At 41.9% G+C, this 22104-nt stretch overlaps 1 protein-coding gene across 3 annotated transcripts; it reads right to left on the bottom strand.

Annotated features, from left to right (window-relative positions):
* Nucleotides 1–16204: 16204 nt before the first annotated feature.
* On the bottom strand, nucleotides 16205–21812 carry LOC110526331 (secretory carrier-associated membrane protein 5). Of its 3 annotated transcripts, none has more exons than XM_021607205.2 (7): nucleotides 21478–21810; nucleotides 20837–20892; nucleotides 20521–20646; nucleotides 18858–19882; nucleotides 18472–18573; nucleotides 17351–17468; nucleotides 16205–17155 (listed from the first exon to the last, which is right to left on the bottom strand). In XM_021607205.2, the coding sequence occupies exons 4-7, from the start codon at nucleotides 19025–19027 to the stop codon at nucleotides 16964–16966; spliced, it is 582 nt and encodes a 193-aa protein (XP_021462880.1). In that variant the 5' UTR covers nucleotides 19028–19882; nucleotides 20521–20646; nucleotides 20837–20892; nucleotides 21478–21810; the 3' UTR covers nucleotides 16205–16963. The 3 variants fall into 3 exon arrangements, with proteins under 3 accessions (XP_021462880.1, XP_021462878.1, XP_021462879.1); XM_021607203.2 differs by having other exon boundaries at nucleotides 18858–19014; nucleotides 21478–21806; XM_021607204.2 differs by having other exon boundaries at nucleotides 16964–17155; nucleotides 18858–19014; nucleotides 20521–20643; nucleotides 21478–21812.
* Nucleotides 21813–22104: the final 292 nt, after the last annotated feature.

Below are 22104 nucleotides of genomic sequence, written 5' to 3'. Positions count from 1 at the left end.
TGTGTTTCTCTATAATGATGCTTTTCCAACAGCAGCTGAAGGGCTAAGGCTTATTTTACGGAGCATTCCTGACCCCACGGTACAGGCCAATCTAACTAGACTACAAATATGTGGGTTAGTGATACACACTTAAAGCAACAAGAGGTAACAGGAAAGCCTGAGTAGGGGGTATAGAACACATCACAGCAAGCAATATCCACCCGTTTGAAGACTTCCTAAAAGCAACAATCACCTTCGGTAGAAAGGGTTATTAGAAGGTTCTTCAAACAAAGAAGAGTTGATTTGGTTTCTTTGAAAAACCCAATGGAAGAGAATGAAAGGAGAAGAGAACAGATACAACCCACCTACACGCAAGCACACACACGCACACGCGCACACGCACAAACACACGCACACGCACACAGAGGCTGAGTGAAAGTGTTTGAGGATATTTCACAGGCTTGTCTCACCAGGAGAGTGGAGCAGCCTAGATTCAAACTGTGAGGGAGGAACTGTTTGCCTGTGTAACAGTCTGGCCGATACTTTTCCAGTATTACTAATGCAGCAGGATAAGATTATAAAAACAGGGATTTGCCCTCTGTTAAACTCACTTCAACTTTACTTTTACTGTAATACTTGAAAGGCCCGGTGCAGTCAAAAATGAGATTACCTGTATTTTATATATATTTCCATACTATAAGGTTGGAATAATACTGTGAAATAGTGATAATGATCAATGCCCTTTTTAGTATAAAAGCTGTTTGAAAAGACCGCCTGAAATATCAGTGTGTTTTGGTGGGAGGGAGTTTCGGCTTTCCATGGTGACATCACCATGCGGTAAATTAGTTAGACCAATAAGAAAGAGAGTTCCAAACCTCTCTGCAAATAACAGCTATTTTTCAGTTTTTCCCTCCCCACTCAAACCACGCCCAGACAGTCCTAGCAAAATTTAACCATTTTAATTTACAGTTTTTTCCAACTGCTTACACACGCTTTCAAAACTGTCTCCTTTTTTTCAAAACTCTACACACAATTCCCAAAACTGCACACACAAAATGCAAAATGCCTCACATCTCCTTCAAAATGTAACACTGCATTCAAAATGCCATAAACACATGTCAGAATGAAGCATTTGCATCAAATGGCAAACACTGCTTTCATAATAGTACATTTTTGGATATACCATGTAAACACTGTTGTTCTAAATCTGAAGCTCAATGGTCTTTCATAGGCTTATATCTACATTTCAATACAATGTTCTACAGTGAAAGTAATCGGCTGAGAGGGGTAACAAGTACACTGTAAACACCAATGCAATGTTCTACAGTGAAAGTAATCGGCTGAGAGGGGTAACAAGTACACTGTAAACACAAATGCAATGTAGAAACAGAAAATATTTATTAGGCCAAACATTACTGTTGTATACAGTAGCACACAACAAAAGCATAAACATATGTAAACCAAAAGTATATTCTTTAGAATACAGTAAAGAACGCAATTGTGTGTGTGGGGTCCCAGGGGGGCAGTCCAGGAATTGGTAGGGGGGGGGGGGGGCAGTCACCAGTGCTAAGCTACGCTTCATCTCTTCTCCGGCCTGGGTCTGGCCACAATACTTTGTCCACATCACAATTTACATTTTCTCTTGCCAAACATTGAGGGAAGTATCTCCTAGCGTGGCGTATCCAACCTTGGACAGAGGCCACCTCTATGTCCCCATATGCGTCCTCCATTGCCTGGAGAAGCGGCATGCGGGCATAGGGTTGGCGATCATACACTTTCCAGCGCCAGGCTGAGAAGAAGTCCTCTATGGAATTTAGAAAAGATGAATATGGGGGTAGTACAAAACTATACCTCTTTCCTATTACATTTCTTCCGCGGCACCTGGTTTTGGTGAGGTTGAAGCCAACCTCATCCACATAAATAAATTAATGGCGAAATACAGTGCCTTGCGAAAGTATTCGGCCCCCTTGAACTTTGCGACCTTTTGCCACATTTCAGGCTTCAAACATAAAGATATAAAACTGTATTTTTTTGTGAAGAATCAACAACAAGTAGGACACAATCATGAAGTGGAACGACATTTATTGGATATTTCAAACTTTTTTAACAAGTCAAAAACTGAAAAATTGGGCGTGCAAAATTATTCAGCCCCTTTACTTTCAGTGCAGCAAACTCTCTCCAGAAGTTCAGTGAGGATCTCTGAATGATCCAATGTTGACCTAAATGACTAATGATGATAAATACAATCCACCTGTGTGTAATCAAGTCTCCGTATAAATGCACCTGCACTGTGATAGTCTCAGAGGTCCGTTAAAAGCGCAGAGAGCATCATGAAGAACAAGGAACACACCAGGCAGGTCCGAGATACTGTTGTGAAGAAGTTTAAAGCCGGATTTGGATACAAAAAGATTTCCCAAGCTTTAAACATCCCAAGGAGCACTGTGCAAGCGATAATATTGAAATGGAAGGAGTATCAGACCACTGCAAATCTACCAAGACCTGGCCGTCCCTCTAAACTTTCAGCTCATACAAGGAGAAGACTGATCAGAGATGCAGCCAAGAGGCCCATGATCACTCTGGATGAACTGCAGAGATCTACAGCTGAGGTGGGAGACTCTGTCCATAGGACAACAATCAGTCGTATATTGCACAAATCTGGCCTTTATGGAAGAGTGGCAAGAAGAAAGCCATTTCTTAAAGATATCCATAAAAAGTGTCATTTAAAGTTTGCCACAAGCCACCTGGGAGACACACCAAACATGTGGAAGAAGGTGCTCTGGTCAGATGAAACCAAAATTGAACTTTTTGGCAACAATGCAAAACGTTATGTTTGGCGTAAAAGCAACACAGCTGAACACACCATCCCCACTGTCAAACATGGTGGTGGCAGCATCATGGTTTGGGCCTGCTTCAGCAGGGACAGGGAAGATGGTTAAAATTGATGGGAAGATGGATGGAGCCAAATACAGGACCATTCTGGAAGAAAACCTGATGGAGTCTGCAAAAGACCTGAGACTGGGACGGAGATTTGTCTTCCAACAAGACAATGATCCAAAACATAAAGCAAAATCTACAATGGACTGGTTCAAAAATAAACATATCCAGGTGTTAGAATGGCCAAGTCAAAGTCCAGACCTGAATCCAATCGAGAATCTGTGGAATGAACTGAAAACTGCTGTTCACAAATGCTCTCCATCCAACCTCACTGAGCTCGAGCTGTTTTGCAAGGAGGAATGGGAAAAAATGTCAGTCTCTCGATGTGCAAAACTGATAGAGACATACCCCAAGCGACTTACAGCTGTAATCGCAGCAAAAGGTGGCGCTACAAAGTATTAACTTAAGGGGGCTGAATAATTTTGCACGCCCAATTTTTCAGTTTTTGATTTGTTAAAAAAGTTAGAAATATCCAATAAATGTTCGTTCGATTGTGTCCCACTTGTTGTTGATTCTTCACAAAAAAATACAGTTTTATATCTTTATGTTTGAAGCCTGAAATGTGGCAAAAGGTCGCAAAGTTCAAGGGGGCCGAATCCTTTCGCAAGGCACTGTACATGGGCATCCAGCTCCAATACTCTGTAACAGACAAAATAATATACAGATGAGTAAATATGGTATGTCTGAAGTACTGGAGTTAGTGTTGCATACATACCTCTACAAAGTCATGTCGCATATTCTTGACTGTCAGAGTTTCTCAAATGGCACCTTGTAAAGTTGTTTCATCGTCACTCGGTGCCGTTGGAGGATGCGTTGTATGGTCGACAGGCTTACATCATTGATGTTGTTAAATATGGTGTCATTATTCAAGATATGCTCTCTTATCTCTCGAATCCTAATTGCATTGTTGGCCAAAACCATATTTATAATTGCAGTCTCTTGTACATCTGTAAACAAGCGTCCTCGTCCTCCATGATGTCTTTGCCTTTCCACTCTGTACAGAATTCAAACACAGTATGTGTTCAGCATAGGAACTGTAAACAATGTACAAAACAATGTAGTACAGCATGATAACCAACCTCATTCATTCAATGCAGTGCAGTAAATGGATGGCTTAGAGTTACAAATGTTTATGCAATACTATGCAGTCATACGTATTTTACAGTACATTACTGTAATGCTAAAATAGTCATTAGATAGTTGCATACCTGATCTCATTTCTGAAGGTTCGAATTATGGACGCCACTGTAAATCGAATCAAGGTCAAACCGTGGTTGATCACATGATCAACAAGTGTTGCCCTAATCTCATCAGAGATGGCTCTCCTTCCTTCTCTTCTTTGCCCTCGTCCTCTTCTTCCTCTTCCTCCTACTCCTCTTGCTCTCTATCCATTGTTGGCATTCATTGTTCAAAACAGGTAATCTGACCTTTGACCTATTTATAGGCCTATACTACAGTAAAGCAGTGATTGGTTAGTGATCAGTTAAGCTATTAGTGTTTGCACATGTGAGGAGTGTGTGTGTGACCTGGTGAATAAGTGTAGCATTTTGATTGGTTGTGTTTGTTAAAGGAAAGCAAGTCACTTCCTGTTAGATTTTTGTGTTTTAGGTAGAGAATTGGGTGTAGTGTTTTGAAAAAAGTGAGTCAAAGGCTGAGAAATAGCTTATGGTTTTGGATATTTGGTGTGTAGTTTTGCACTTTAAGTGAGAGGTTTCAAAAATCGTGTGACATGAAAATTTTTTGTGTGTAAGCAGTTGGAAAAAACTGTAAAACAATCACGGTATGGTACTTAATTTGTTACCCAGAAATGTTTGATATTGAGATAAAAACGGCTGCATTGGACCTTGAAGGCAATGTTTTATCATTATTGTGTAAAGAATTATGATTTGAATATGTTGGGTGACGAAAGTCAGTGGTGTTTGCTCAGGAAGCATTGTCATCCCTTGGAATGAAAATATTTCTAATCTCCGGAGAACAAAATGTCCAATATTTCCTGTGTCATCCCCATGGTTGTTATGTTCCTCCTGTTTGTCCCTGTATTACCCTGACCACTCTGACTTCCTGTCTGTGATGGCTATTTGCTCAGGCTGCTCTCAGCCTTTTCCTTACGGTACACAGACACTTCCAAAAAAGTCCTCCAGGTATTTGTGTGTGTGTGTGTGTGTGTGTGTGTGTGTGTGTGTGTGTGTGTGTGTGTGTGTGTGTGTGTGTGTGTGTGTGTGTGTGTGTGCGTGCTTGCTTGCTTGCTTGCGTGAAAGAGAGGACAGGGTAACAGAGTACACTGCAGTGAGTTACTGTACGTAATTTGACATCAGCTTTATGAACAGGATGGGTAGGCATTTCTAGGCTCTTACATAAAACTTGGACAAGTGTGAATGTAATCCAAGTTATGGCATGTGATTCAGTTTTGTGTAAACATTGGGAACACATTTTGGCATCTAAGAACTCTCATGCTACTGGCGTGGCTCTATGGGGTTCAACTGAGGTCTTGTACTTCTTAGGCTCTAGGAAAGGAAGCAGTGGATGTGAGGAGGGTCGATGAGGGTGATGAGTGACTTGTAAAATACACAGTGAGCTGTACAGTGTTGCAGAGTTAAATCTGACATTATCCTCATTGTGAGGGTGTCACAGACCGTCACTCAAGACAAAGTTGAGGTCCATTCACACCCATAGGAGAGGTACAGGACAGCTTACTGTCCTAGAGATCCATCTATTAAAACTCCCACGAGGCCAGAGGGAGTGGACAGGTAATTGATGTATCTAATAACCAGTCACAGAACACTTAATCATGTCATAGCTACATGGATCTTCATTCCATGGCCTGTCTATGTATCTCTGCCTGCCTCTGCCTGTCTGTCTCCTCTCCATCAATATTCATTAATCCACCTTTGGTCTTTACCATCTTACTTCCTCTGACACAATTATAAAGCTTCTAAGTGTTCTGACTTGGCCTTAGCATTCTATCCTTACTTACTCTCAGATCAATGATGGAACTAACTACCTGCAAACTCACTAAGTATTCCAACATAATTTGACCAGCTGGCTTGCGATGAGACAAGGCTTGAAGACACAACTTGAGACTGCTATTCTCCCCACTCAAGCATTCTCTTGGTGAGGATAATTGAATTTAGAGGAAGGAGAGAAAAGGAATTATTATACAACCCGACAGTGCCAAAAAATAACCCCCAGACATGAGGTCTCCATCTGCAGAGCCTGCCTGCTGCACACATATTCTGTGGCAAAACATCAAGGCCACAGGTAATTCATCTTCTGTCTCTTACTGTGCTTTTCAACTTAATTCAATGAATAAAGGCTCACCTTTGTTTTCAGGGAGGATTAACATGTTGCTCTGTGGTTAAAGAGAAAGGAGAGATTGTCTTTAGGAAAGGAGGGCTGAAAGAATGAGAGCAGGAGAGATGGAGCAGCCTGGTCTCAGACTAGACGTAATATAGTAACTGTAAATCCAGGACACTCAAATTAGTATGATATGTTACGTTTGATATGGTTACATAAGAAAGAAGGTTACTTAAGGCAAAAACTAAAAGAGGGTGGTTGGTCGGGTTGAATGGGTCTGCGTATAATGCAAACGTCTAGTAGCCCAACTTTAGCATTTTAGCTATTTAGCATCTTTGCAACTATTTACTACTTTTCAGCTACTTTTCAACTACTTAGCATATTAGCTAACTCTTCCCCTAACCTTAACTCCTAACCCTAACCTTAACCCTTAACCCCTATCCTAGATAATGGGGCGGCAGGTAGCCTAGTGGTTAGAGCGTTGGACTAGTAACCGAAAGGTTGCAAGATTGAATCCCCGAGCTGACAAGGTAAAAATCTGTTGTTCTGCCTCTGAACAAGGCCATCATTGAAAATAAGAATTTGTTCTTAACTGACTTGCCTAGTTAAATAAAGGGAGAATAAAAAAATGTTAGCCACCTAGTTAACCTTAGTGATAGCCACAAATTTAAATTTGTAACATATACGTATTGAAAATTGTAACATATTGTACAAATTGCAATTTGTAACATATCGTACGAAATGGATGATGGACATCCACAAATTAATACATACCAGTGGAGGAGGACCATCTTCCTCTTCGAATTTCATACAAATCAAAATAGGGAAACATTAAAAACGTTATCCTGTTTAGATAAAACTATACTAAAATATATTTACATGTCACCAAATAATTTATTAAAACACACTGTTTTGCAATGAATTGGCCTCAACAGCACTCTGTAGGGTAGCACCATGGGGTAGCCGGAGGACAACTAGTTTCCGTCCTCCTCTGTGTACATTGACTTCAATACAAAACCTAGGAGGCTCATGGTTTTCACCCCTTTCCATAGACTTGCACAGTAATTATGACAACTTCTGGAGAATGTCCTCCAACCTCTCAGAGCTCTTGCAGCATGAACTGACATGTTGTCCACCCAATCAAAGGATCAGAGAATTAATCTAGTACTGAAAGCATAAGCTAAAGTTAGCTAGCACTGCAGTGCATAAAATGTGGTGAGTAGTTGACTCAAAGAGAAAGACAACAGTTGAACAGTTCTGAACAAATTCATTTCTTTAAAAATGAAGAGAAGCAAGAGAGAGAGTTGTATTTCGTTGCAGTTTTTTCACTTTCACTTAGCTAACGAATGCAGCTAGCTAGTTTAGCCTTCTCAAACATCTGGCTCAAACATAGAGGGATGCTATGTTAGCTAGCTGGCTATGGCTTTCCAACACTAGAACTCTTCCAAATCAAGGTAAGCTTTAGGTTTTATTAATTTATTGCTACCGGGGCCCGCCGGTGAAACTGCTTGTAGCGAGTTGTTGACAACAATGTACGTGTAGTGGTTAGCGGTCATGATATGAAGGTTGGCTTGGAAAGATTTTTTTTGCCTGGTCACAAAAGCATCCACAAGCGAAGATAAAAGATGAGAGGTGGAGAGTGGGTAGTTGCGAGAAGGAATTCTACAACAAGCAAAATTATTATGCTGTTTGTATGTGGCTGCTATGAAAGTCAACTGTGTTTGCGTGTGATCAGGGGTTTAGTAATTCCGCCGATTCCGGTGAAAAACATTTCTTAAATGGAAGCAAACGAAATGAAACTGGGATAAACATATCGGAATTTGTCCAATAGAAAGTTTTGTTTGCAACTGTTAGACTAATGATTACACCCTAGATCAGCTAGATGCAGGCAAACGTGTGCAATATGGTATTGAATGTATCACTGTCTGTCACCTTGATTACTCATATTTTCCTCTTGATCTGTACACCTATATTGTAAACTTTCATTCATGGCTAGTTTGTAGCAACCTCATGATAGGTATAGTGAACATTTTAGTATCATGTAGTAGCCTAAACCTGTCAATGTTACATTGAGCTGGGTGAAAGGAATATGAATGACAGTCATCTTATATGCTATAATTTAAATAAAGCCATGCTCATAAACAAAATGCACCCTCATCTTAAAACCTGGTCTAAATCAGGTAGTCTTAAACCAATCTACTTTGAAACAAAAGTATACACCTCAGGCACATGGTTATGGGCTGAATAAAAAGAAGACCTCTGTACCATGTCAGATATACACTGAGTGTACAAAACATTAAGGACACCTACTCTTTCCATGACATAGACATACCAGGTGAATCCAGGTGAAAGCTATGATCCCTTAATTGGTGTCACTGTTATATTCACTTTAATCAGTATAGATGAAGGGGAGGAGACAGGTTAAAGAAGGATTTTTAAGCCTAGAGAAAATTGAGACATGGAAAGCATTGGAGACAACATGGGCCAGCATCCCTGTGCAATGCTTTTGACGCCTTGTAGAGTTCATGCCCCAATGAATTGAGGCTGTTCTGAGGGCAAAAGGGGGGGTGCAACTCAATATTAGCTAGGTGTCCTTACTGTTTTGTACACTCAGTGTAGAGAAACAATGACACCTGGGGAAGGAACCAAAGGGAGTGACATATATAGGGAAGGTAATCAGGGAGGTGATGGAGTCCAGGTGAGTCTGATGACTAACGATGGTGACAGGTGTGCGCCAAAACGAGCAGCCTTGTGACCTAGAGGTCAGAGAGGGAGCACACGTGACAATTACACTTTATACACATCACAGAATGAAATACAGTGCCTTGCGAAAGTATTCGGCCCCCTTGAACTTTGCGACCTTTTGCCACATTTCAGGCTTCAAACATAAAGATAGAAAACTGTATTTTTTGTGAAGAATCAACAACAAGTGGGACACAATCAAGCAAAACAGCTCAAGCTCAGTGAGGTTGGATGGAGAGCATTTGTGAACAGCAGTTTTCAGTTCATTCCACAGATTCTCGATTGGATTCAGGTCTGGACTTTGACTTGGCCATTCTAACAATCTTTTTGTATCCAAATCCGGCTTTAAACTTCTTCACAACAGTATCTCGGACCTGCCTGGTGTGTTCCTTGTTCTTCATGATGCTCTCTGCGCTTTTAACGGGCCTCTGAGACTATCACAGTGCAGGTGCATTTATACGGAGACTTGATTACACACAGGTGGATTGTATTTATCATCATTAGTCATTTAGGTCAACATTGGATCATTCAGAGATCCTCACTGAACTTCTGGAGAGAGTTTGCTGCACTGAAAGTAAAGGAGCTGAATAATTTTAAATGCCCAATTTTTCAGTTTTTGAAAAAAATACAGTTTTATATCTTTATGTTTGAAGCCTGAAATGTGGCAAAAGGTCGCAAAGTTCAAGGGGGCCGAATACTTTCGCAAGGCACTGTATAACAAAAACGTTTGACTTAGAAACACCAGATTGCGCAAAAATATTAATAACATTCCACCCATGAGGCCACTAGAGGACGCTTTGGTCACTCAACTGCAGGAAAGGGCGACATGTTACAGACCGCCACTGATACATACCATACCCATACAATACATATCATACTAATTTGTGTCCCGGATTTCCATTTACTATGTTGCATCTACCCCTGAGTCCAGGTTGGATGGAGAGAAAGGGAGCAATGACTGAGTGAGCACAGTGTAAGTCAAGAAGAAAAAACTGTTTCCATCATTTGAACTGTGAGAGAAAAAATTATATTCTGATTTACATGCAGCTGCAGTCACTGGCTCATTTGTTTTGATAATGTCCCATCCTGCCTCATCCTGCACATATTTTATACAGAGCCGAGTGTGCCGTATATATCTGAGATAACAAACATCTCACTTTTTGTGTTAGCACTTTGCATCAAAAGTGATGGGCGTTATACGAGGCTGGGAAGCAGCTTGAGTAGTAGACTGACGACACACTCGAGTGCACAGCCTGACAGTTTAAATGCCTCGTGCCTCATCTCTGAAACATCTGGCCCTGGTTTTGGTGTCTGAGGCAAAGATGTATTCTTCTTCAAACTTGGGTTCTCTCACTTTCTCCACTCATCAATTTTAAAGGGGTATGCAAATGTCTCATTCCTTCAGTATCCCTGGGAGTCCGAACGACTGCACGGCTGCAACAACAGGGTAATACATTTTCATTAAGACTCCCCTTCTTTGAAAGGGGAAGAAATTGAAGTTGGGATATTCGTGTTTATGGTCCCAGACAATTTAAACAAATGACTGGATGTTCAGGAGGCGAGATAGGACTCCCCCAGTTAGTGAGGGGTATATCTGTCCGTATGTATGTATGTACAGAAAGTCTAAAGACGTCATCCTTCCCACTGAAAGCTGATGAAGTCAGCCCCCGAGTGTGATGAGGCCTCGGCTGCAGCCGCCCGCGCCACTCTGCTCAGCGTCTCCCCTCCTCTGACAGCACCATATTTCAGTGGACTCATTCTACACGACAGCCTGTACTGTCCCTGTCTCCTCTGGGTGTCAATAGGACGCCTCCCATCATCAGATGGGTGACTTCACACCCTGGTGGCGGCAGCGGTCTTTGCTGTAGCTGAGTAAAGTGGCCTGACTCCAGACATCTTGGTGACCCCTCCTTAGTTCTTGGCTGGCTGCTCTGATCCATCTCGTGATGTGCGTGAGAAGATGAGCTGGGTTGGGAATTCTTACCACATGATCACTGCTACTCTTGGAGAGTGTGTTTGCCTGTGTCCAGAATACATCATTTTAAGTCACACTCAAGAAAAGAAGAACAGGGGATGCCTGTGGGTATGCCATACTGCCTTTCTGTGTGCCTTCTACTAACCATTAATCACTCTGTTAGTTAACTGCTGAGCTGGTGATATTTATCCTAATGAGCCACTAAATGAGAGAAACCAAAGTCTGGCCTTCCAAGAGTCCTGGTCTACAAGGCCAACTGAGACCAGGTCACACCTAACCTGATCTTCAGCTCCACCATGGTCCAGGTGACTCATCACATGCCTGAGGGATCCCAGAGAGAGAGCCTGAAGTCCAGGTTTGGTTTAGGTAAGTGACCACAGACACACACCTCCTAGAGCATGGTTTAGCAGTAGCCAGGGTGTGATCCCTCAGCCCAGGTCCCTGGGGGTGTTTTGAACAGCATGAATGGGAACTCTCTGTCTGTCTCTCTGCTGAATGGTAGCACATACCGCCCCTCTGTGTTTGGCCTGCTCCAGGTCACACACTGTGACTTCTGTGTGGACCCCCCTCCTTCTTCACACTGCCCTCCACCGCCCTCTCCACTCATGTACTGCGAGATTGACTGATCATGGGGAAGAGATGTGTTAACTGTATGATTTTTTTTGCAGTTTGCCATGGTAACGGTAATCAAAATATTGAAGGTGGAGGAGGATACACACCCAGGTCAAAGGTTAATGCCGACACATTTTGAGGAATGGCTATTGACTTTATGTTGTAAATTCAACACAGAGAGCAGTTTTCACATCTTCTTTGAGACCTGGCTGAGATGTTGCTAAGCTGAGTTCCTGGTCTATTCATGTCTACTACACTATCATGAAAGCCAAAACAATATGTTTTAAAAAGAACAACTGTCTAAATACTATTAATGTTACTAAATGCTTATAACATGCTGACTATGATATGCACTATAACTATACAACCTTAGTTGTTTATGAATCAATGAAGCAATTCCATAGCTGCCAACCAGAGCTATTTCATATTAACCAGAAGACATCTATCTGACTTATTCTTTCATAAAACCTGGGCCCAATTCAACAGATAGCTTTTCATGTTTATACCAATAACAGGGCTGGTCCGTGACTGCTAGTGGGTCCTCTGGGTGCCTATATCACTGTGTAATTTCTCCTCCAGCTCCTCTGACTGATTCTATCACTCTCAACACAAGGAGAACGGGAAAGCAAGGGGGCATCCACGGATAAATCAATTTAAAGGGCTTTTGAATCTAATCTATGATGAGGCACCTTCTCAGAGGATTTCCAGGGTGAAATTGTGCTCAGTAAATTTGAGTTTACCAAGAGTAAAGTTATTAGCCAGACAAGTAAATGCTGGCCATATCGCTTTTATCACCTTGACTATCTGGGATATCTTTCTGTTCGTGTTCAGGGCTGTGTATCTGGGGAAATCACACACTGGCAGAGGAGAAAAACACAGATCGTATACTGCCCCCAGTGGACAACTGGTTGAACAGTTAACAGCGCACCCCTCACTCACACTGGATCAACACTGCCATCTATAGGCAGTTTCTGGTCACTGCCACCTGGATGCACAGGCTCAACCTAGGTTTTCTCACTAGATAGAGAAAAAATGTTTCTTGGTTTCATTTGCAGTGCTTAATGTTTTGGAAAGTATTTCAACACCACATTTTAATTATGAAATGCAACTTTTTGATTAAAAGGAAGACAAGGCAATTGCAACAAATAAGTGCCATACATTGTGAGATGCTTTAGTGATCGTAGATTAACGATCTGCACAGATATGGTGGGTAAACAAGTGACATGAATAACTTGCAGACAGCAAGTTAGAGATTTGAACGGGATCTTAAAGCGGCAATCTGCAGTTTAATGAATAGCAAAGTGATGTCCCCGCTCCCTGTTTTAGTAAAAAGCTGAGGGATGGGGCTGGAGAAATTTAACCAGAGCTAACACTGACCATCCATTATATAAAAATTATAGTTTTCACCATGTTTTTGGTCTATATCGTGTTTGTTTACATTTACTTTCTTAACAAACATTGGAGTTAAACAAGCTTATATTTTGGGTCGTACCGACAGTTGAACTAAGCTCGTGAGGCATTTATAAGTTATATTCTTCAAGATTCAATGTGTACGTATAAATAATTCATTAATTCAAGTCAACAAATTGATAGCAACTGCAGATTCCCCTTTAAGCACTTAACATATTGTACGAATTGGAATTCGTAACATATCATACTAATTACGGGGGAGGGATGTCACATATCATATGAAATGGGTGACGTTGTACACAATACCGCACAATTGGCTCGTGAGCACTACTTTCAAAACTACAGTCCAACTAACAGACAGTCCAACTAACAGACAGTCCAACTAACAGACAGTCCAACTAACAGACAGTCCAACTAACAGACAGTCCAACTAACAGACAGTCCAACTAATTAGCAGTCCAACTAACAGACAGTCCAACTAACAGACAGTCCAACTGACATTCATACCATGGCTCCACTTCCCAACAACACACAGCCAAGACACACAAAGACCAGAAAATATATATACATTCATGGTGTAAAATGGAATAGAGTTTTTTTTTAATGTCCGTAAGGGAAATCAAAACATAAAATGACAAGACAAATTGTATTTTTTAAATGTACGTAACAATTAAGTCTAAAACATTTGCACTTTAGAATAACAGTCCCCTTCTAACTGTGCTTCAGAAATATTGTCCAGTTGCCTCTCCGAGATGACCACGCAATCTGACATGATCAGCATAAGGAGGAAATCCCACTGGTTCAATGATCTCCCACACATTTAATGACATGGACATGACAAAGAAGCAACAGCATCTGCTGGTATGAGCTGTGGTGGTTGCACATGAATGTGTACCAGGGGAACACTTTGGTCAATGCTTCTGCTTGATTACTGCAGAGAGGGAGCTAATTGAATGCTGATTATATCACAGTTTAAGCTAACAGGGCTCTACATATCTTTACATCAGTCGCAGGCTAACCCGAAGCCCAAACAACTGTACTTGCAAACACATCCCTTCCACAGTCAAGGGTTATCTGCATAGTTTACACCACAGTTCCTACACTGAGTACATAGCTGATTCCTTTTAGATGTAGGAGAGAAAATAAGTATAGGTTTGCTGGATTTCTCCAAAGTAATATGCATACTGTAATAATGTTGAATACAGCTACTTGAGGGGTTAAGAGGCCTTTGTATATATAGATTAGGCCGGGTTAGTGATCTAGCTAGAACATGAACTAATGAACACCTGGGGAACACTGTTTTTCCACTGCTCTCTCTCTCTCTTTCCCTCAACACGAGCCCATGTAGGTCATTTTCAAACCCCTACTACCCCAGAGAAAGTGGCACCCATATTGCTCCATAAATGTCTCTCTTTCCCCTACAGCATAGAGCACACTGTAATGCCTGCTCAGCCTTCTGTCCCTGTGAGAGAGAGGGGGCAGGAGGGCAGTATGAGCCAGGCTGAGGCTTACTGGAGACTACTTAGATGTAAGGCTCTATCTCTCCCTTCCTTCCTGGTCACATGTAGCTACTACCTGGGAACAGCAGGAACCATTGAGCTGTTGACTGAATACTGACTAAGCTATAGACCTAAAGTCTACTGTATGAATAGACAGACGATTGAGCGCAGGCAGCTTGAAAACCAGGGACTTTCTCTCATACAAATAAAAGGAATCATTGGCGCCCCTCTGTGGTCAAACAACCATACAACAAGACATACAGTACAATATTGCTGTCTAACATTGTCAACCACAGACAAGACATTTAAGAACACGTTTTAAAAATAGCACCCTCTAAGACATGCAGACATTCAATGCAAAACAATTACATAACGAGAAACAAAAGTGAAATCCTAGCAATTAATTTATAGCTCAGATTGATTCATTTACATTAGATGTCACGTCTATCTAAAGCAGGGCTCTCCAACCCTGTTCCTGGAGATACCCTATGGTAGGTTTCCCTTTCAACCGCAGTTGTAATTTACCTGATTCAGATGATCAACCAGCTAATTATTAGAATCAGGTGCGCAAGATTAGGACCGGAGCGAAAACCTACAGGACGGTAGCGCTCTCCAGGAACAGGCATGGAAATCCTTGCTCTAAAAACATATTGTACAGTAGTCCCCTAAAAATAGTTATATGTTTTGGTATACTTCTCAGACTATAAGAAGAAAGTCCCATTTCCATGACTGTGAATAATGACAATGCGAGCTGGGAGCACACAGTTAGCTCTACATTTGAGTCTCTTTAAAACAGCCTATGAGCTAGCCTGATGAAAGCTATCAACGTAGACAGTGAGCCCCAGGGACATCAACACCGACGCCCGGGTCAAACTCAAAGGAAGTGGACTTCCAAATCTCGCTACACCCTCAGTATTAAATCAAAGGTAGCGCATACTAGGATGAGGATCAAAACAGGAGTTATTGCTTCTTTCAACGGTATTGAAATGCAGATGTCTGCAGTAAAACGTGGGATACTGACATTTCGAGGACGTTCACACACTCAGTAGTTGAGTGCTGCTCTAATATCAAGTTTAAAGGGTTAAAATAACATTGATAAATAAGAGAAAAGAGCATACTCCATGTCATGTAACTACAGTACATACTGGCCTTCTTTAGCTTACAGTAATACATTTTTCAAGTTACAGAATGAATCAAATAAAACAAATATCCCCGAGGCAACAGGATTATGGTTTCATTTGAAATGCATATTATATAAGCTATCAAAAACATACACATGGACATGAAGGGGAAAGGTTCACAGTTTGTGTCCAGTGTTTGTAGCTCTGCTTTACCTGAGAATCACAAAGCACCCTGATGGCTTAGAGGAGAGCCCTTTTTGTTCAATCAGCTGGCATTCACTCCATGTAGAATACATTCTTAAAATACATATTTATACCCCATATAAGCTATCTCCTACTGTACATAAACACGCCTGGTAAAATATTAAAGTTATCTCTGTGCTACTTTCTGTGATAAAAATATTTTATACGCTTTGAAATTTCTGTAGATAAAAAAAAAAAAGGTAATGCACTCAAACACAGTCTTACATGGCTCTCCATGTAAGATGACATTTATTCACGACAAAACCTAGAGTCCAGTAACTTAGTGTATAAAACAAACACATGTATAATTGAAATACTGTATCAGGAGCAGGACTTTACAAGTCATGAGCAGGAGGAGGCTACCAAAACACACTCCCCCCCCCCCCCCCCCCCCCCCCCCCCCCCCCCCCCCCCCCGAAGAGCATTGAGGAGAGGATAGTGGGTGATCAAAATGAGCTCTGACAAGCAGAGTTGGTGCTGTGTGCATGTGGCCACAGGGCCCTGCTAACACAGTGATATAAGATAGGGACGCATCTTTGATGTGACACGTCAAAACAAAGCAGCAGAAGCAGGAATATGACATCACACAGTAGAAACCAGATACTGTAATTCAGTGTTGTTGCTGGGAACATGAAATGTCTATACGTTATGGGTGTTCAGAGTCAGTTGGTATAGTGTGATAGTGTAGTATAGTGACCTATAGCAGGGTTATATCGCTAGCAACAACAGAATAAATTATTACAGTAGAAATAGGAGAATGTCTTCTTTCTAATGATGTCAACATTATTTATTAACTCCAAATATTGAGCTAATTACACTCACTGGAGCCAATTACCAGCTGACACTGAAGTATCTGGCATACTGTAGGCTACCAGTGCGTCAAGTGCCGCTGGCTGCTGGTAAACTTTCTTGACTTGGACATAAATTTTTGCAAACATATCATTCACTTGATGCTAAGACAAGACATGTGAGAAGAAAATAATGGCTAGGTTGCCGGTTTGCCTGGGAGAGGGTCCCTGGGCAAAGAAAGGGTTGAAGACCCATTGCCTATTGAAAGAGCTGCTGTGATGAAGACACATTTTTGGGGGATGGGATAAACAGATAACAAACTCCTGCTCATGCTTTGACATGCTTCCCTCCCTCCACTTTATCCCCTACATCTGGTTGTCATTGTACTGTGGGGTGTTGCTGGAGTACTGCTGATCCGGCATCATGGCCCCCGTGGCGGCTCCCATAGCTGCCTGCTGCGCTGCCTGCTGGACGTGGGGGTTCTTCCAGGCCCCTGTAGTCCACTCCTCCTGAGCCTTGCCTATGCTTCCCCCGCTGCCACGGTAGAAGTTATGGACCTGGAGAGAGGGAGCAGTGGGACGACAGGAAAATGTCAGGCTGCACATAAAGATGACAGAGAGCAATGGAGACCTTTGTTGCTGCCCTATGCACCAGCCGGCACAATGGGCATAAGTGACTGACATAAAGATCAGCACATCTTCATGCTCTACGTGTCCCATGGTTGTGACGGAACACAGATGGTACAGACTTGCCTTGGTGAGGGCGATGAAGGACAGCGTTGCCGTGGCAGTGAAAAAGAGGGTGGGGATGAGCATCAGCAAGGCGATCCAAAGGTTGTAGCTGAAGAAAGAGATGGTGGCCAGCCAGCCGCTGAGAGATATAGAGAAGAAGAAAACACTTACCATTTGCCCCTGTGTACTGAGTATCCCAAACATTAGGAACACCTTCCTTATGTTGAGTTACACCCCCCTTTTGCCCTCATAACAGCCTCAGTTCGTCGGGGCATGGACTCTACAAGGTGTTGAAAGTGTTCCACAGGGATGCTGGCCCATGTTGATGCTTCCCGCAGTTGTGTCAAGTTGGCTGGATGTCCTTTGAGTGGTGGACGATTCTTGATGCACATGGGAAACTGATGAGCGGGAAAAACCCAGCAGCGTTGCAGTTCTTGACACAAACCGGTGCGCTTGGCACCTACTACCGTACCCCGTTCAAAGGCACTTAAATATTTTGTCTTGTCCATTCATTCTCTTAATGGCACACAATCCATGTCTCAACTGTCTCAAAACTTTCAAATCCTTCTTTAAAAATCCTTCTCCTCCCCTTCATCTACACTGATTGAAGTGGACTGAACAAGTGACATCAATAAGGGATCATAGCTTGCACCTGTATTCACCTGATCAGTCAATGTCATGGAAAGAGCATGATCACTTTATGTAGTAGGCTAATATCTTGGCTCAGCCTTAAAAAAGTTGTGTGTCCCACATATAAAACCATCCATTTCTGAATGTTGACATTTATACACTTTATGGAAGCTGCCATTACAATTATATCTGCTAATCAAAGTGAACCCAGGTGACATTTAGCCCTTAAATTCAGACAGAATGACAGAATGGAGTCATAAATGTCCTGAGTGAGGCTATTTCCTGACTGTCATCTATTGCATTGTTAATGATATGACAGGATTTGGTAATGTAGGAGGTTATACTGCTGTTGTTTTAAAGACATACTTGTTTTGGCTAAACAGAGTTTGTCGGTAACACAATAACTTTCATTTATAATGCTTTATGGAACATTTTAGTAGCATTTATACATGTGTATAATCATTTATAATGGGCTTATTATTAAAAGTGATTTGAATGTGTAACCAGTTTACCAGTTTCCCCAGCCTGGGATCCCTATGCACTGGATAATACTGATGCCCACCTGGGCCATGAACACAAAGAAGAACGCCATGAAGTTGAACGAGCTGTCAGTCCTAGGAGAACAACAAAAGGAATTGTAAGTACACGGACACACAACACATTATACAGTGTGGTACTTGTTAATAAGTGAATCCCTTTTCAAGATTTCTCTTGGCGGTAACTGATTTCCCTTGACTGACGGTATATCCCTATGATCAAGCATAATGGTGCCATAGTAAGACCGGGAGGGTTTTCCTGACCACATAGCCTGATCAAGAAAAACTATGGGCCCTAGTTATATATTAAAACGATCTAGTGGTAGTTGGATACCTTATGGGTGTGCCTGACATCCACTTACTTGAAGGCCTTGTAGATGGGCCTGAACCAACACACATAGGAGCAGGGGGTGAAGAGAATCAACCATATGATGGCCATGCCAAAATTTGTCACGCCCCCTCCACCCAGCATCCACACAAAGCAGCCCACCAGATTCACAGCCAGGGTGATTGCATGCACTGTAAAACACATCACCAGGAGAACACACTGTTATACACACCAGTAGAACAAAGCAAAAGTATAATAATAACACCAGTCAGGGAACCAGCTCTCAGATAAATGTGCACTTTCTGTCCACTCCGGTTCCTTGAGTGCCCTTTCTGCAGGTGTCCATATTTTTTTCCCCCTTCTCTGTTTTGCTCTAAGTCTCAGTAATCTAGCAAACCTACTTCTCTTAAGATCGAATTGGTTGTAATTAAAGCGCTGCGTGAGCTAGGGGTTCAGTTCCAGCCTGCTCCACAGAACTGCCACAGGCAGCCAATCAGCTTCAATTACTGGTTCACAAAGGGAAAAGATATCCCTTCATCCGAACTACAAACCCAACCAGAGCTATAATAATAGACCCATTAAGTGATTAGTCTTTTTTCATCTCAGGCAAAGAAACGAAGTGAAGGCTAGAAGTATTTTAATTGGTTACTTTTGAGTTTTCTGTACAATTCTGTCTATTCTTGACCAATACATCTAATGTAACAAGGGTGACTATTCAATGAGATTAGTTAAATGGATTCAAATACATTTTAGAATGACTGAAATCATGGAAACATAAACTCATAGAAACATCAAACATGCAGATCAAGCACAACATACAAAAGGAATGACAGAAAGGATTTAACAGATTACTCCATCAACACTGTTATTGGTGTATAAGTGGTTCAGAATACCTGTCTAAATGGGGGGGGGGGGGGGGTCTGCAGAGAGAAGAAAATATAAGTCAATAGATGAGAAGGGGCAGCGTATGCATAATCTCCCACCGGCCTGGATGAGAGACACACTAGTGTGAAGGCTCCTCAGAGGAGATAGCGGGGGACCATCCTCCTCAGTGAATTTCTGAAAAATGTAAATAGTGAAATAGTGGAAAAGTTATCCTTTTTAGATAAAATTATATACAAATATAGTCACGTCACTAAATAATTGACTTAGCCCATGCTCATTTAAAAAAAATGGTCTTCCCTCATCTTAAACGGCACAAACCACTGCTGACCTACACATATCTAGTTACAGCAGAAGACCCTCGGTCATTCTTTGTAGCTGTGGTGGATGAAGACAACCCATGTGGCATGGGAGAGGTTAACTGTCAGCTCCCGTGTGTTCACCACAATGATCTAATCTAAACAGTAGGCTACACTGGAGAGAGGGCTACACAGAAACTCTGCACAGAGTGGAAACTTGTTTCACACTATTGTGGTTCCTGAACCGTACTGTCCTGGGACACTTATTTTCCTTTCACACGTTCCTTTCCAGCACAGTTCCAGCAACTACGGTTGATGAGTAATCAGGCCAGCGCAGTGCAGCTTTGCTAGGCTCTCTTGGCTCAGCTCAGTAGTATGAAAGCAGTATAATAGTGCAATAAGACATCATAACCCCTAAATATGTGGACTTTATGACAGAGTGGTTGACTAGAGTTGTTCTAGTATGGGCTGTGGGTAGTGGGCTGTGGGTAGTGGGTAGTGGCAGTGGGCACTCACAGATCCACAGGTGGTAGAGTCTCTTGCACATGGTGCGATGCTGTTCAGGGATCTCCTCATCAAAGTCCTGGTAGAAACACGGCTGCAGGGGGATGAACCCCGGTATTGGAGGAAAGTTATTCTCTGCTGGAGAAATGACAATCATACATTAATGGCATTGGCAGGTGTGACATGTTAGGCTAGATACCAGTGTTTGTATGATTGGTTGATCAGAGACTAGCCAAACAATACAGTAAATGACTTTCATAGAACACCATGATTATGTACCAAAACATATGCATACTGTGTGTCAATTTCAATTCATGCAAATCCTTACCAGCCATGACTGTTGGTTTTGTTGTTCAGATTGTTTTGGTCCTCAATCTTTTGAACCTACAAATAAAGAAAGTGTAGCTTTGTAAATGCAGTCATTCTAAAACTCAGTAACAACACTAAACATCAGCTTTCTCACTCACAGGTGAAATGTATTTGCAAGTTATATTAGTAGGCCCGAACATAATAATTGAACAAAGACTACTGACAGAAAGAGATGGATCAATTATGCCAGTGTGCAGCTTATGTGTGACACCACTTGTGACATACTGTAGCTATGCTTTTATCCAATGCAGTGTTTTGAAGATCTATAATCTCAACGTTGTCACTTGTCACATTCGACTGAAGAGATTTGCTGACACACACACAGAGACGTGTTGGTGGCATCGGCTCAATGGTGGCTCTTCAGGGTTTAAGAACTGGGATCCTTCCGGTGCGCGAGTAAATGTGGAGACTCAATAAGGCAGCCAGAGTCTTCATAGCCTAACATTCATGGTGTTTTGATTTGAATTCGCTGAATAGACCCATATACTACCGGTACTCGCTTCAAGTCAACCCGCTATCTTTGAAGTTAGTGCTATCCTGATAGGGATCAACTGACCCTAAAGGCATTAAGGACTTCCATTGGAAACATAATCTGCTTACCTCCTGTCCTGAGCGCACTGTTGCTATTTACAATGTCCTGTCCCTCGGCTGCATGCTATCAGTTCCACCTCATCGAATGTGAGGAATGACAAAGCTTGATAATGAAGAGATAAAGTAGAATAAATCACTGTTATTTCACTTTTTATACGAGGTCGTGGAAGTAATGTATCTCCAATGCCGTAGCTGTCCTATCATTGTCAGTAAATCTGCTGTCCCGTCAGTCCTGACCAATAGGCACACTGCTCTCTACTCGCGATATCTGCGTCTTAATATGATTATCCAATCGCTATCTGGCTCTCCCTCATTCCATGGCGGCTGCTCTCCACGGTTCTGAAGTTAATAGCCCGCTGTCTACAGAGAAAGCGAAGTAATCTGTGACCTACTCTGGTGTTACTGGTGCGCTTCGATCATTTTACTCATAATGATCACCAAATGAAAGTTTATGAAATTAATCAAATACAGGATTATTATTCAATAATTATCTAGTAGTGTATATTTTGGTTAATAATTGGCATAAAATCTTTCACTTAATGTTTGATATTCATATGCAAAAATTATGGTCAGCATTTGCGGTCTGTCAGGGGTCTCATTTATACTGTTTGATAGGGGTCATGGGGTTTATGGGCA

The sequence above is a fragment of the Oncorhynchus mykiss genome, chromosome 6 (genome assembly GCF_013265735.2).
Source record: "Oncorhynchus mykiss isolate Arlee chromosome 6, USDA_OmykA_1.1, whole genome shotgun sequence".
In the NCBI taxonomy this organism is placed as follows: domain Eukaryota; kingdom Metazoa; phylum Chordata; class Actinopteri; order Salmoniformes; family Salmonidae; genus Oncorhynchus; species Oncorhynchus mykiss.
The sequence above is the reverse complement of the archived record's forward strand: the minus strand, read 5'-3'. Positions and strand labels throughout refer to the sequence as shown.

Coding starts and splice junctions, on each gene's coding strand:
- LOC110526331 (XM_021607203.2), bottom strand. Junction 19,015..20,520: donor ACTCTACCACCTGTGGATCT/GTGAGTGCCCAC, acceptor TGTGTTTTACAG/TGCATGCAATCACCCTGGCT. Junction 18,574..18,857: donor CCCATCTACAAGGCCTTCAA/GTAAGTGGATGT, acceptor TTGTTCTCCTAG/GACTGACAGCTCGTTCAACT.